The 12,624-nt window shown below is 36.0% G+C and overlaps 1 protein-coding gene across 1 annotated transcript in view; it reads left to right on the top strand.

The window, feature by feature from the left end:
* The window catches only part of LOC107296259 (protein kinase C-binding protein NELL1-like), a gene marked incomplete at its 3' end in the record, with an annotated part of 376,505 nt that extends 364,822 nt beyond the window's left edge, over positions 1-11,683 (top strand). The window contains exons 14-15 of the mRNA XM_015825608.1: positions 7,132-7,254; positions 11,561-11,683. Coding sequence (XP_015681094.1) covers positions 7,132-7,254; positions 11,561-11,683 — 246 coding nt within the window. The remainder of the gene's footprint in view (positions 1-7,131; positions 7,255-11,560) is intronic.
* Positions 11,684-12,624: the final 941 nt, after the last annotated feature.

Genomic DNA, 12,624 nt, shown 5'->3' on the forward strand with positions numbered 1-12,624 from the left:
AAGTAGGTATAGTTCCATATAGTTCTGCCATGCAGAAATTAATGAGATTTTATCCAATGCATGCTAATATTTTAGGTATTATATATAAATCACAGTACATATTTTAATGCAACAAGAGTTACAGCATCTGTTGTCCTAACTACTTTTCCATTCTGGATTAGCTACTATACAGTATATGCAAAGAGATAAGGAGAAAAAAAAGAGCTTACAATCAATTATAAGTGTTAGTCATACATCACTTGCTGGATTGTACTACTTTTTCTTGTACTCAGCAATATAGTTAATCATAAGTAATTCATTCATATTAATGCTGATTGGCTCAGACTCAATCAGTTCTCTGCTATAAATTGTTCCTGTCGCCATGCATAACTTATACCTATTTGTTTTAGGGTTTCTTTAAAATTTCCCTGAAAATTTTGTGAGATTTTGATTGTTTTGTCATTGTGCTTACATTTAGGATAATCTTTTGAAAGATTACATGACTGATTGTAGATCAGGCTGAATTCCTCTGAGATAGCAGCATCACTTGAATTATTTCTTATGCCTTCCTATTGGCATTCCCTTTTAACAATTTCGAAGACAGATAAATCCTATTGTCACTGTAGAATACATGCTTCATAAAGATTTGCAGAAAGTTAGCTTGTTTCTGCTTTGCATTTTTCAACCTCATTACTCTAATTTCAACTTCATTAGTCTAATTTCAGTTGAAAACCATAAAGTTCTGTTTTATTTTGGGGGAGAGGCTACCTTGAAGTCACTCTTGATTCCTGGATAAATTTCTGCAGATTGTTTTTGGCAAGATTTCAAAAGTGGTTTGCCATTGCTTCCTTCCTAGAGCTGAGAGTGACTGGCCCAAGGGCACCCAGCTCTCCTTAGGCCTAAGACAGGACTAAAACTCATGGTTTTTCCCATTTCTAGTCTAAAGCCTGAACCACTACACCAAATTAGCTCTTTATTNCTCAAGACATGGCTTTTCCAGCAAGCGGGCCTGACCTAAGGAGGATTTTATTTAGGGACGATTTTAAGTATAATTTTAATTGGAACACAGCTTCGAATATTTGGTTTTTAATTTGGTTTTAGAGGGGTTTTTATTTTTATTTTTTATTTTTATTGATATGTGTATCTGTTTTAATATGCTGTGCACCGCCCTGAGTCCTACGGGAGAAGGGCGGTATAGAAATTAAATTAATAAATAATAAATAATAAATATTAATATTGTAACACACACAATTTTGAGCAAGATTATGTTAAAAAATCTTATCTACTTGCTGTGCAGCATGTCCTAAACACTTTCACTGCCACAGTGCCATAAAGTATCAACTCATATTTCATTGCAGAAATGTCTCATAAAACTCTAATGTCACATTATGCAAGAATAGTTATTGACAAGTATAATTGCTCACAGAAGTACAGTAGATGTAATGAGATTTATAATAGACTTCTGAAAAAGAATCCCGTAGCCATGTACTTGCATCATATAAAATGGGGGTTAAAAAAAGCGGGCGACAAAGGACAATCTGCATTCATTTTATAGAAATAGGAAACTTGCCATTATACTATTGTTATCCTGTTATGTTGTTTCTTCCAGGGTAATCTAGGCACTCTTGGAATGAAAACATTATTTTTATATAAATTGTTCTTTTTTTAAATCAGTGACTTTATTCTCATGTCTGCTGAGAAAATGGCTTCTATGCATATATCGAATCTTCAGTGTGATTTTGACTTTCAGCCAAAGTGCCTGGTGTACTTACAGCTAATTATATGCTTAAGGAAGCTTGTAAATGAGTAGAGTCAGCAGATATAATCCTATTTCAATTAGTATGTGTACAATTGAATGTTCATCCATGATTGTGTCAAGCACTAATCACGATGCATGGCTAGAATGTAATGTCTGAAACGTTAAAGAATTGTTGGATCCTATATGAGAAAATTATACACAGAAATCAACATTCTATATCAGGAGTCCCCAACCTGTCTGTGGCCTATTGGCCACTAGGCCACAGGAATGGATGGCAAGTGCACACACGTGTGCACACACCCTCCCCACTCATGCTAGCGCCACTGCGGTGGTGTTAGCAGCCCCGATTGCACATGCGTGGGGCTGCTAGCATCGCCCCCAGAATCACACGGGCACTAGCATCCCATTTGCACATGCACTCGGGTGCCGGTGCCATGTTTGTGCATGCGTATGGATGCTAGCAGCCCATTTATGCACACACACGGGTGCCAGCACTGCCATCAGCATGAATGTGGGTGTGCGCGGATGCTTGCACATGTGCACGGATGCTAGCCCTGCTGTCGTGCACACACCTGTTTTGCACATGAATGTGCATGCGCTCATGTGCACATGCATTTCCCTGTTCCTCCTTTCCCTCTGGGCCGCCAACCCGAAAAGGTTGGGGAGCTCTGTTCTATATAGACATTATTGTTATTGTGGTAGAGGAGGATTCTTTTCTTGACATGTTATCAAAATATGTTTTTAAGGAGTGTCTCAGAAGTCATACTGATCAAGCTGAAGTAAAAATCATTCCAGAAAAACAAGTGGCTATAAGGAGATGGAAAGTTTTGAAATCAAGGACAAATTACTAATTGAATTCTATGATGCAAAATACTATAAAAGAACAAGTTTTCTGGGAAAAGTATTCATTGTAAATTAAGAGTTCAAAGATGTTACTCAGACACTGTAGAAGGAAACTATATAAAAACATGGATATATAGGCTAACTGTGGCTCAGTTTACAGCATAAAAAAATCTACTACACAGTTGGTGGCATTACTGTCCTGTTGTGCACATCACATCAAATTCTTCCCTAAATTTATAACCATTTTTACATAAAGATAAGAAATATAGCAATAGGCAAATAAAAATTGACTACCTTAAAATTATTTAGATTATCTTAAAACATTGAAATAGATTACCTTACAATGGTTTACTCATGCGAAAATATACGCAGACTGTGATTCCTCAGTTATCTTTCTATAGTATATATACAATCACGTTGCTCATGCATACACATGCTAAGGGATAGCCCTTTTACACAGGTAACATTTTATCTGATTGGGAATAGAACAGTGGTGGGATTCAAATATGTGAACAACCGGTTCCCTCTGTGGATGCCGCTTCCGGAAGGCCATTCTGGGCCTGGGCAACAAAAAAATAGCTAGTGGTTCTGCCAAACTGGTGCAAACTGGCTGAATCCCACCACTGGAATAGAATATAAAATAGAGATAATTGAAGAGAAGAGGGGAAGCATATTTTTTTCAGCTTGTGGTTAGAATTCTGGCTGTCAAAGGTCAGTGTTATACGGATCCTTCCAACATTTGGATGGGAAGAAAAGTAAGGAAAGGGCCCCTGAATAACAACTTTGCCACTCCTCATTGGATGAGTTTGCCCATTGATTTACTAAAATGATGGTCTTTTGGAGACATCCAAGCTACTAAAGGGATATGAAAAGACTGTGCTTCCAAAGTCTAATAAAGTTACATCCTGGAGGGGATTGGTTCAGCTCTTACAAGTTTTAGTAAATCCTAGGGCTGCATTTCAGTGGAAGATCCTTGCTTGAGGACCACTTGTCCACTTTCAGGCTCTGACTTCAATTACAGATGGAGACGAAAAGAAGGAAAGAAGAGAGCATAGCCCAAAAGAGAGAGAGGGAGCAAGGAGAAAGAAAGAAAGAAATTGAGTTTCCTATCTCATGTCCTAAGAGATTTCTGCCTGAAGCAAGTGTATTGCTAATCCTATCTTGGAAAAATGGGTGAGAGGAGATATAAGGTGGACAGGTCTAACAAAAGAGAGCATAAGAGAGATGGGAAATGGGAACAGACTGAGCCAGATGACTAGAATTTGGTTATTGGCTTTCCTCCTGCCTTGAGCAAAAAAGTTGATTCCTTTTTAATTAACTAGTGAGAAGGAAGAACTGATGAGGAATTTAAAAACATATCACCAGCTGTTCTGATTAACAAAATGAATAACACAAGAAAAGTTTATGTTTCTGACAGTAGTAGCTTATTCATATATACTTTTACCAAAGCCCAGCAATTTGTGATACAAAGGACAGAAACATTTATACAGTCTTAATTTGGAAGGGCCATCCTTGGATTCTTTGAAATATTTTTCTTCCCTGTTGCTGTTAGAATTGTTGTACCATTGAAGGCACCTCACTTTTCTTCCAGTGGAATCCTTTACTCAACTAGTCCTATCTACATAAGGGCCTCAGCTTAATCAAAAAGAGGAACTATTCTCTGCATTCGGCACTTTTGATTTCCTGGCTTGGCCATAATAGTGAGCAAACAGTAAGCCAAATTGGGGGCATTTTTTAGTAAATGAGGGAGAAAATCATGTAATATATCAATGATATCACCCATGATTTGCTGCACTGGATGGTGAAAGCCAGAACTAGATTGTTGGCTTTCATGCTGTTTGTTTTAAGTTAGCTAGAGATTGCTGGACACTTGCCTTTTCTTCCTCTGATGAAAAGTAATCCAGATAGACTGTGATTGTAGAATGCCCCAGATATATAACTGCTGTATTAAACTGGGCATTGATAGACATATAAAAGAACTGATTGCAAAGTAAATGAAATTTGCTGCTTAAGTGCCCACGAGTGCCCTCAGGAGGAATGGTGAATTGCATACTTTTTATCTAACGCTTTTGGCACTACAGGTCTGAAAATAATTTTGGTTGCCATCTCATAATGTACCCTTTCAAATTTCCTATGGCAACTGAGTCATAATACACAATTGGACGAGACGCTTCCATCTCCCCTTAATAAAGATCCCATCAGTTCCCAGAGCCGCTTGGTTTTTAGTCCATGGGGTACAATTTTGAGGCTGGCTTTCATATATCCAGCCTGCCTCTGTCTTGCTATTACTCCTCAGTTTGGGTGTATCATGTTGCTCTTGTAATGACAAGGGAGAAAAAATATATCTTCTTCATGATAGGCATTTGATATATAGAGTTTTAAACCTGTTCTAATAGCTCCACTTAATCTTCTTTCCTGAGTAAGAAAGTTGAGGCCATTTATTCTCGCCCTAGTATAATGTATATTCTAAAACCTCTGCTACTATCTGCTGAATCCTTACCAAGCTGACAGCATTCACATAATAAATGGATATTCATAATCTGAATGAAAGTCAAAGCAATGTGAGGCACTAGAGGAAACAGTAACTGCCCTGAACAGAAAGTCAACCATAACTGCCGCTAGCTTTGAGATAATAATTGTTCTGCAGATGCATTTTGAAAGGCAATAGGCTCAGCTACAGGAATACTAGAGTATTAAGTCTTGATCAGTATGAGATTTGTAGCAAGTTTTGCTTGCTGACCATATTTGCTTTTTAAAGTGCTGCTAAGTAATGAGAAGTGTGGTCCTGACAATGGCTCCCCGAATGCCCTGATCACTTAATGTCTAGACTGCCATGACACACAACACATAATATATCTTTGAAGATAACTTGGAAGCTTCAGTTGGTTCACAGCACAGTGGACAATCTGCTAACCAAATGATAGAAGATGAGCTATGTAAAACCTAAGCTATGATTGCTGTACTGGTTATTAAGTTGCTTCTGGATCCAATTAAAAACCATGGATATTGTGTTTAAAGCCCTATATGGCTTGCCTCTTGGTACTTGCCAGACCATCTCTCCCATTAAGATTTGACTCACCCTGTGCATTCTAGGATAGAGGTTCCAACCCCTCAAAGTGTGAAGGGGCCTGCAATGCATCCTTATAGTTGCTGCCCTCATGCTTTGGAACAGTTTGTGTTTCAAGCTCCAGAATATTCCTAACCTCCTGGCCTTTAAGAAATGCTTAAAATCTGGCTGTTCTGTAGACCACTGAGTACTATTAGGACTGCCATAAATTGTTATTATTTAGCAAATTATTATCTCATTTTTCAATTAAGTTCTGTACATTTGGAATGAGACATTTCCTGAAAACCACCTTGGAGTCCATGGAATTGGGTGGTATATACAATACTGTATAAATAAAAAAAAGTGGATATTTAGTCCAGTTGTAAAATAAAATTGGTAATTATCATTTTATTAGAAATGAAGCCATAATGATTTGGGGTTTAGGTTTCAACTAAGATTACCGACCTTTGAAGACATAGAAAATAGTTATACCTTTTTTTGTGTCTCTTTAGTGAAAAGAAAGTAGGATGCAAGAAGTGTTGGCTTTTTTCATTTGTTTTCCTTGCTGCCAGCTGGACTTTCAGCAGCAATAAATATACATCCAAAACCTGGTCATGAAATGAATGAATTCAATTTTGACAATACAACTTGTTGGCAAAGGAGATTCACTGGGATTTGGAATCACAGTAGAGAAAGCAGTAGAGAAAACTTCCCTTCTACGATACCAGGTTAAATGCCCTACAGTTGATTTTTTATTAGGGTGCAAAATAAATAAAACTGCTAGATACAGTGTGTCTTTAAAGTAACATGCAAGCTGGTATCCCCTATTAAAAAAATATGGTTGACATCATTAGAAAAGGTAGATATACAGTATGTTAAGACACCCAGTTTAGAAATGTTTATCTTGAGATGGAGTGAGAAGATGTTTCTCTTTCCTAACTCATCTTTAAACCCCTTTGGCATAGTTGGTCCTATCTGAATTTCAGGAAGCATATTTATTTCTAATTTATTGAATCAAATAAAATAGTAATGCTTCTTAAAATTGAGGCCACTCTACCAAGTTCGATGTTCCAAAGATACGTAAAAGAGATAATATTGTTAACTCTAACCAGGAACCAAATGCAGTATACAAAGATGTGTCCTAGATAGCTATTCTAAATTGATCTAATGAGTAGCATGTAGCATCAGAACAAACATGATGAATGATGCTTTGGAAATAAATCAGTATTCAACATTTTGTTTTACTCAGTTCTTCTTTGCTAATACTTTTTATCAGGTAGTGTCTTTCCCCATATCTCAAATAAAATGCGATGACCAGATATAAATCATAACCTGAAATGGACTTGATATCACATTTCTCCAATGCCTCTTTTGTGCTGTTCGTCTGTCGTAGCAATACAGTCACTAGTTATAAATGACTTTTGAAATGTCAGATCAGCAAGCTGAAAATTTATTCTACCTTTCCTCTCCCTCACATTTTCTTGCATTGCTTTTGTTTTTGTAGAGCGTGATGAATGTGACAGTGGACAGCACAACTGTGATGAGAATGCAATCTGTACCAATACAATCAGAGGACATCGCTGCACCTGCAAACCTGGATATGTGGGGAATGGGACCATCTGCCGAGGTAGGTCTGTTGCACTAACAACTTAATAAAAGGAGTTGAGGCTATTAATATTTTCTGACAGTTGTGTAAGTTCAGGCAGTTTGAGATCTGGGTAGGGCTAGAAATTCCCACTCTGATTTATCATCTGGCAACTCCAGTGTGCGCAGCCATTATGAGAATTGATTCGTGCATAATTTGCTACTGGGGAAAGATATTCTGAGGCCCTTTCAATTTACTGCTTGTGCTTATTGCCAGTTAGCATAGTGTATTAACTCATTTCATTGTTGTACAAACTGCATTTTTAAGCATTGTGGTATCATGGATCCCCTGTTATCTTTTAGGCTAGGTGCACATGGCTTTTAAGCAAGGGTAAGTGCCTTTTAAACAAGATCCATATATTTTTCGGTGGTAGTAGAATAAGGTTCCAAAAGTGGGTGAATATGAAAAGTGGCAGATAGACAGCAATTATTTCATTCTTTAGCGCACTTTGTTTTACAATGCATTAATATGCTAGTAGTCTGCAGTTCAGAGATACCATTGCTATTGTAAGTAGAATGCGTATTCCTAACACGAAGAGGACACCAAATGAGGAAGGTTGCATCAAATCATATATCATTAATGACCAACCATAAAATCATGTATTTTTCTCAGTTAACCCATATACAGAAGGTATTCTGGTATCTGTTGACATGGAAGCATGGCACAAAGCTTTAAGCCACACTATACAATGGTGGGACAATACATTTGGGTTGTATATTAGCATGTTTGAAGGCAATAATCTTAACACCAAATTTTAAAAAAAACCATAATAATCAGTACATGCTGAAAGAAAAACCTAATCTGACACAAGTTTCCAGGACAAGATAATTCAAAATTGGCATTCATACATACATGGTAACATCTGTATATATTATAACTTAACTCTTTCCAGACCCAGATCTATAATGATGCTATGGTGAGTATCCATAAGAAACAGCTGGAAGAATAATTCCTTTTGGTACAAAAAGTGTTTGTTTTAGAACAACCTGGCACTAATTACTCACACTAGCAGTCCATACAGAAATTTATTAAGAAACCTAGAAACATTTCTGTTTAGCAAAAAAAAAATACAGCACATAGGTCAAATATCTATTGGATAAATAAAACAAATTTGAAGCTACTTAACCCTTATTATTTTGTTTGCTACTTCTCTTTACTATTGCCTTAGTAAAGGAGGCCCCCTATAATACTTCAAATAATATAATAAACCATGAATAATAACAGAAAACCAAATCAACAAACCGATTGATTGATTGATTATGTGCCATCAAATCATTGCTGATTCTTAGTGACCACATATTAACAGCAATAAGTTGAATACTGACCCTGAAGCTCCAATATATATTTACTCCTGAAAAAGTTTGAATTACAGTTGTGGCCAAAATTGTGGAAACCTTTTGGAAAAAGTGTACAGTAGAAATGCCACCTTTGGTTAAGTTTCCACCAATTTTTTTTCTAATTTCTTTATAACTGGGTGACCAGTCAACTCTTTGCACCATTACTTTAATTTTATTATGTTTTACAAATGAAAGAACACAAAAACCCCAACCAACTTGATAGCGATCACATAACACACTGACAAATGTCCTCCTCTCAGCTTCAATACATGACATCAGTAACTGAATCCTACTGTAATCTGATTGGCTCATTGCCAAAACAAGATGACAAGATTGGTTCTCTAAACACTCGTGCTTATTGGTTACAATCAGATGAAGAAAAGCTACCTGATATCAACCTAAGCAAGTTGTGCTTCCTTTTTCTGGTTATTTGGTTATATGTTTTCATTGAATACAGTACAGATAATTGAACAAACTTTGTAGCATTACATTCTTGATTAAATTATCTTTCCATTGATATATAATTTTATGGTCCTACTCCCCAAAAAAGTGGTGTTATTAGCCATCAAACCTCACAAATACACTTTTCCCAAAAGGTTTCCACAATTTTGGCCACTACTGTAGATTCCTTTATCAGACTCTTTCTAAAAATCAGCCAGCTGCTAGATGTAGCAAGCTCACTTTGTCAGTTTTTTTTCTCCAGAGTAGGAATGGGCTATAAATTCTGTTTGATTTCTTTACCAGAACTATCATACAAATTACTCGGGAGACAGTTTACTCACTCCTGAGGTATCCCAGCTATCACCCTTACTTTACTCTGGTAAAATACTTTAGTGTGTTGATTCAATTTCTGTACCCCAAAATAAGCTTTAGGACAATGTTGTAGCTCAATTCTTCCTTTGGCTTCTGATGTTCCTTTTGCTTTTTCATCTTCTGCTACTCTTTAGTCCATTTTTTGAACTTCTCGCCACAGGCTTTAATGTCTTTGGGATAGCCTGCTGCCTTTGGTTCTAGTCATCAATTTGTTATTCCTAGTGCTGGATGCCCTCTGTTTCACAAAGGCAAAATATATAGGTTAAGTTAATGAGCAACAGGAAATTCTGAAAATGAATAATGGGACACTAAAAACCATGGACCACTCATATGTAATACTGTTCTAGTCAGGGCTTTTTTTCTCATAGAACGCCCAGAACGGAGTTCCGGCACCTTTTTTGGATGGAACCTTGTAGGGTAGGCAAGGCGGGTTGTATGATGTGTGTGAGTTCCGACACCTTTTTTTTTTTTTAGAAAAAAAGCACTGGTTCTAGTGCTTAATCTATAAAATAAGGAAACAAACAAAATTATTGGATTTTTTATTATTATTAGTGATATGATACTTTCATGTACCAGTTACAAATATTAGACTAGTGATTACTCAGCACATGATCATGGAACCCTTCCTACAGAAATCAGGCTACCCTTCTACTCATAATTATGTTTTACAGAGAAAGTTAAGACTGGTTCTTTCAGGGTTTTAATATTATTTTCTGATTTTACTGCATCAAATGTTCAGCCTGCTGTTTTTAATCATATAGCTGGAATAGCCTATATTTCTTGACTTATTTTTTAAGTTTTTCTTTATTGTTTTTTTCTCAACTTTTCATATCTTCTCAAGTGTTGGGTTGGTAGAGGAATAATTTTTAGATGTGTCAAAGAAATGTATCTTAAAATTTCCTATAATCCTTTTTTTGAAGAAACTAATGTAGATAACTTGATTATGTATGTCATATAGAATGTTAATTACATGCATGATGAAATAGTAGCTGAAGGGGACCAGTCTATGTAGTTTCCTATTCTTGTTTCAGTAGATAGCAAATGAAAATCCAAGTATTTGGTAATAATGTAGCCATCAGAGAGGGAGATTTTACAACTAATTCAGGCATAAATTAAGTGCTCATAAATATTCTAGCAATTTTAAAAGTCTTTATGAACTGTTTATTTTTTTTATATATATATAAAGTTTGTGCTCAAGAATTACCTAATTGCAATTCCATTTTGAGAAGTTATTCTTGCCCAAATTACTTTTTTCTTCTAACTGTACAGAAGCTAAATTGATTGAGTTTGCTACAATTATTTCACCAAGTTATTTGTTATCATAATTATATTTCCAGCATAATGATTTTGCCTGCTCTTGTTTGTTTTTTCTATTCTACAATTGGATAACGCAGAATTAATAACCATGGGTGATATAAAACTTCTGTGACTTTCTGTTTTTTGTGAACTTGTTTTCTCTTTAGCTTATGTCTTGTCAATGAAACATACAGTAATTCTTTTTTGCACTTAGGGAATGTATAGCCTCTGTTATAGATTCAAATCTATTTATATTTTTAAATTTTTAAGTGTTTCTCATTAAAACTATTTCTTATTTGGATATGATAATAGATGTCATCTCCTTTTTTTATTACACATCCAAAATAGAGATCCATCCAATTCTTCCTCTGAAATTAGTTTGTACATCATAATCCTGATCAGCATAATCATTCCCCATTGTATGGTATCTAGTAATACAATTATAGGCTTGTATCTGCAGCCTTCAGATATTCATGGATGGATATCAAGTAGGTAAATTAATAGCTGGAGGCTCATAATCAGATTCTTTGAATATATTTTTCTTCTCATCTAGGAAGCTTCTAAATGAAAAAACTTCTTGGATGAGAAGTGAAACATTTTCAAAGAAAAAAAAAGCAAGAAAGTCCAGTTACCTTTTAAAGAAGTGGGATTTGATTGAGAATCTCCACAGACACTTGTATATAGTGCAATCAGAAATTGAATATCAGTGACACTTTGTGTTTTTGATGACTATCTAAGATTACACACCAATTTGAAATAGATAGAACNCAGATCAGCAAGCTGAAAATTTATTCTACCTTTCCTCTCCCTCACATTTTCTTGCATTGCTTTTGTTTTTGTAGAGCGTGATGAATGTGACAGTGGACAGCACAACTGTGATGAGAATGCAATCTGTACCAATACAATCAGAGGACATCGCTGCACCTGCAAACCTGGATATGTGGGGAATGGGACCATCTGCCGAGGTGGGTCTGTTGCACTAACAACTTAATAAAAGGAGTTGAGGCTATTAATATTTTCTGACAGTTGCCTAAGTTCAGGCAGTTTGAGATCTGGGTAGGGCTAGAAATTCCCACTCTGATTTATCATCTGGCAACTCCAGTGTGCGCAGCCATTATGAGAATTGATTCGTGCATAATTTGCTACTGGGGAAAGATATTCTGAGGCCCTTTCAATTTACTGCTTGTGCTTATTGCCAGTTAGCATAGTGTATTAACTCATTTCATTGTTGTACAAACTGCATTTTTAAGCACTGTGGTATCATGGATCCCCTGTTATCTTTTAGGCTAGGTGCACATGGCTTTTAAGCAAGGGTAACTGCCTTTTAAACAAGATCCATATATTTTTCGGTGGTAGTAGAATAAGGTTCCAAAAGTGGGTGAATATGAAAAGTGGCAGATAGACAGCAATTATTTCATTCTTTAGCGCACTTTGTTTTACAATGCATTAATATGCTAGTAGTCTGCAGTTCAGAGATACCATTGCTATTGTAAGTAGAATGCGTATTCCTAACACGAAGAGGACACCAAATGAGGAAGGTTGCATCAAATCATATATCATTAATGACCAACCATAAAATCATGTATTTTTCTCAGTTAACCCATATCCAGAAGGTATTCTGGTATCTGTTGACATGGAAGCATGGCACAAAGCCTTAAGCCTCACTATACAATGGTGGGACAATACATTTGGGTTGTATATTAGCATGTTTGAAGGCAATAATCTTAACACCAAATTTAAAAAAAACCCCATAAAATACATATTGAAAGAAAAACCTAATCTGACACAAGTTTCCAGGACAAGATAATTCAAAATTGCCATTCATACATACATGGTAACATCTGTATATATTATAACTTAACTCTTTCCAGACCCAGATCTATAATGATGTTATGGTGAGTATCCA

The sequence above is a fragment of the Protobothrops mucrosquamatus genome, unplaced genomic scaffold (genome assembly GCF_001527695.2).
Source record: "Protobothrops mucrosquamatus isolate PMUCROS unplaced genomic scaffold, P.Mucros_1.0 scaffold2711, whole genome shotgun sequence".
NCBI lineage: Eukaryota > Metazoa > Chordata > Lepidosauria > Squamata > Viperidae > Protobothrops > Protobothrops mucrosquamatus.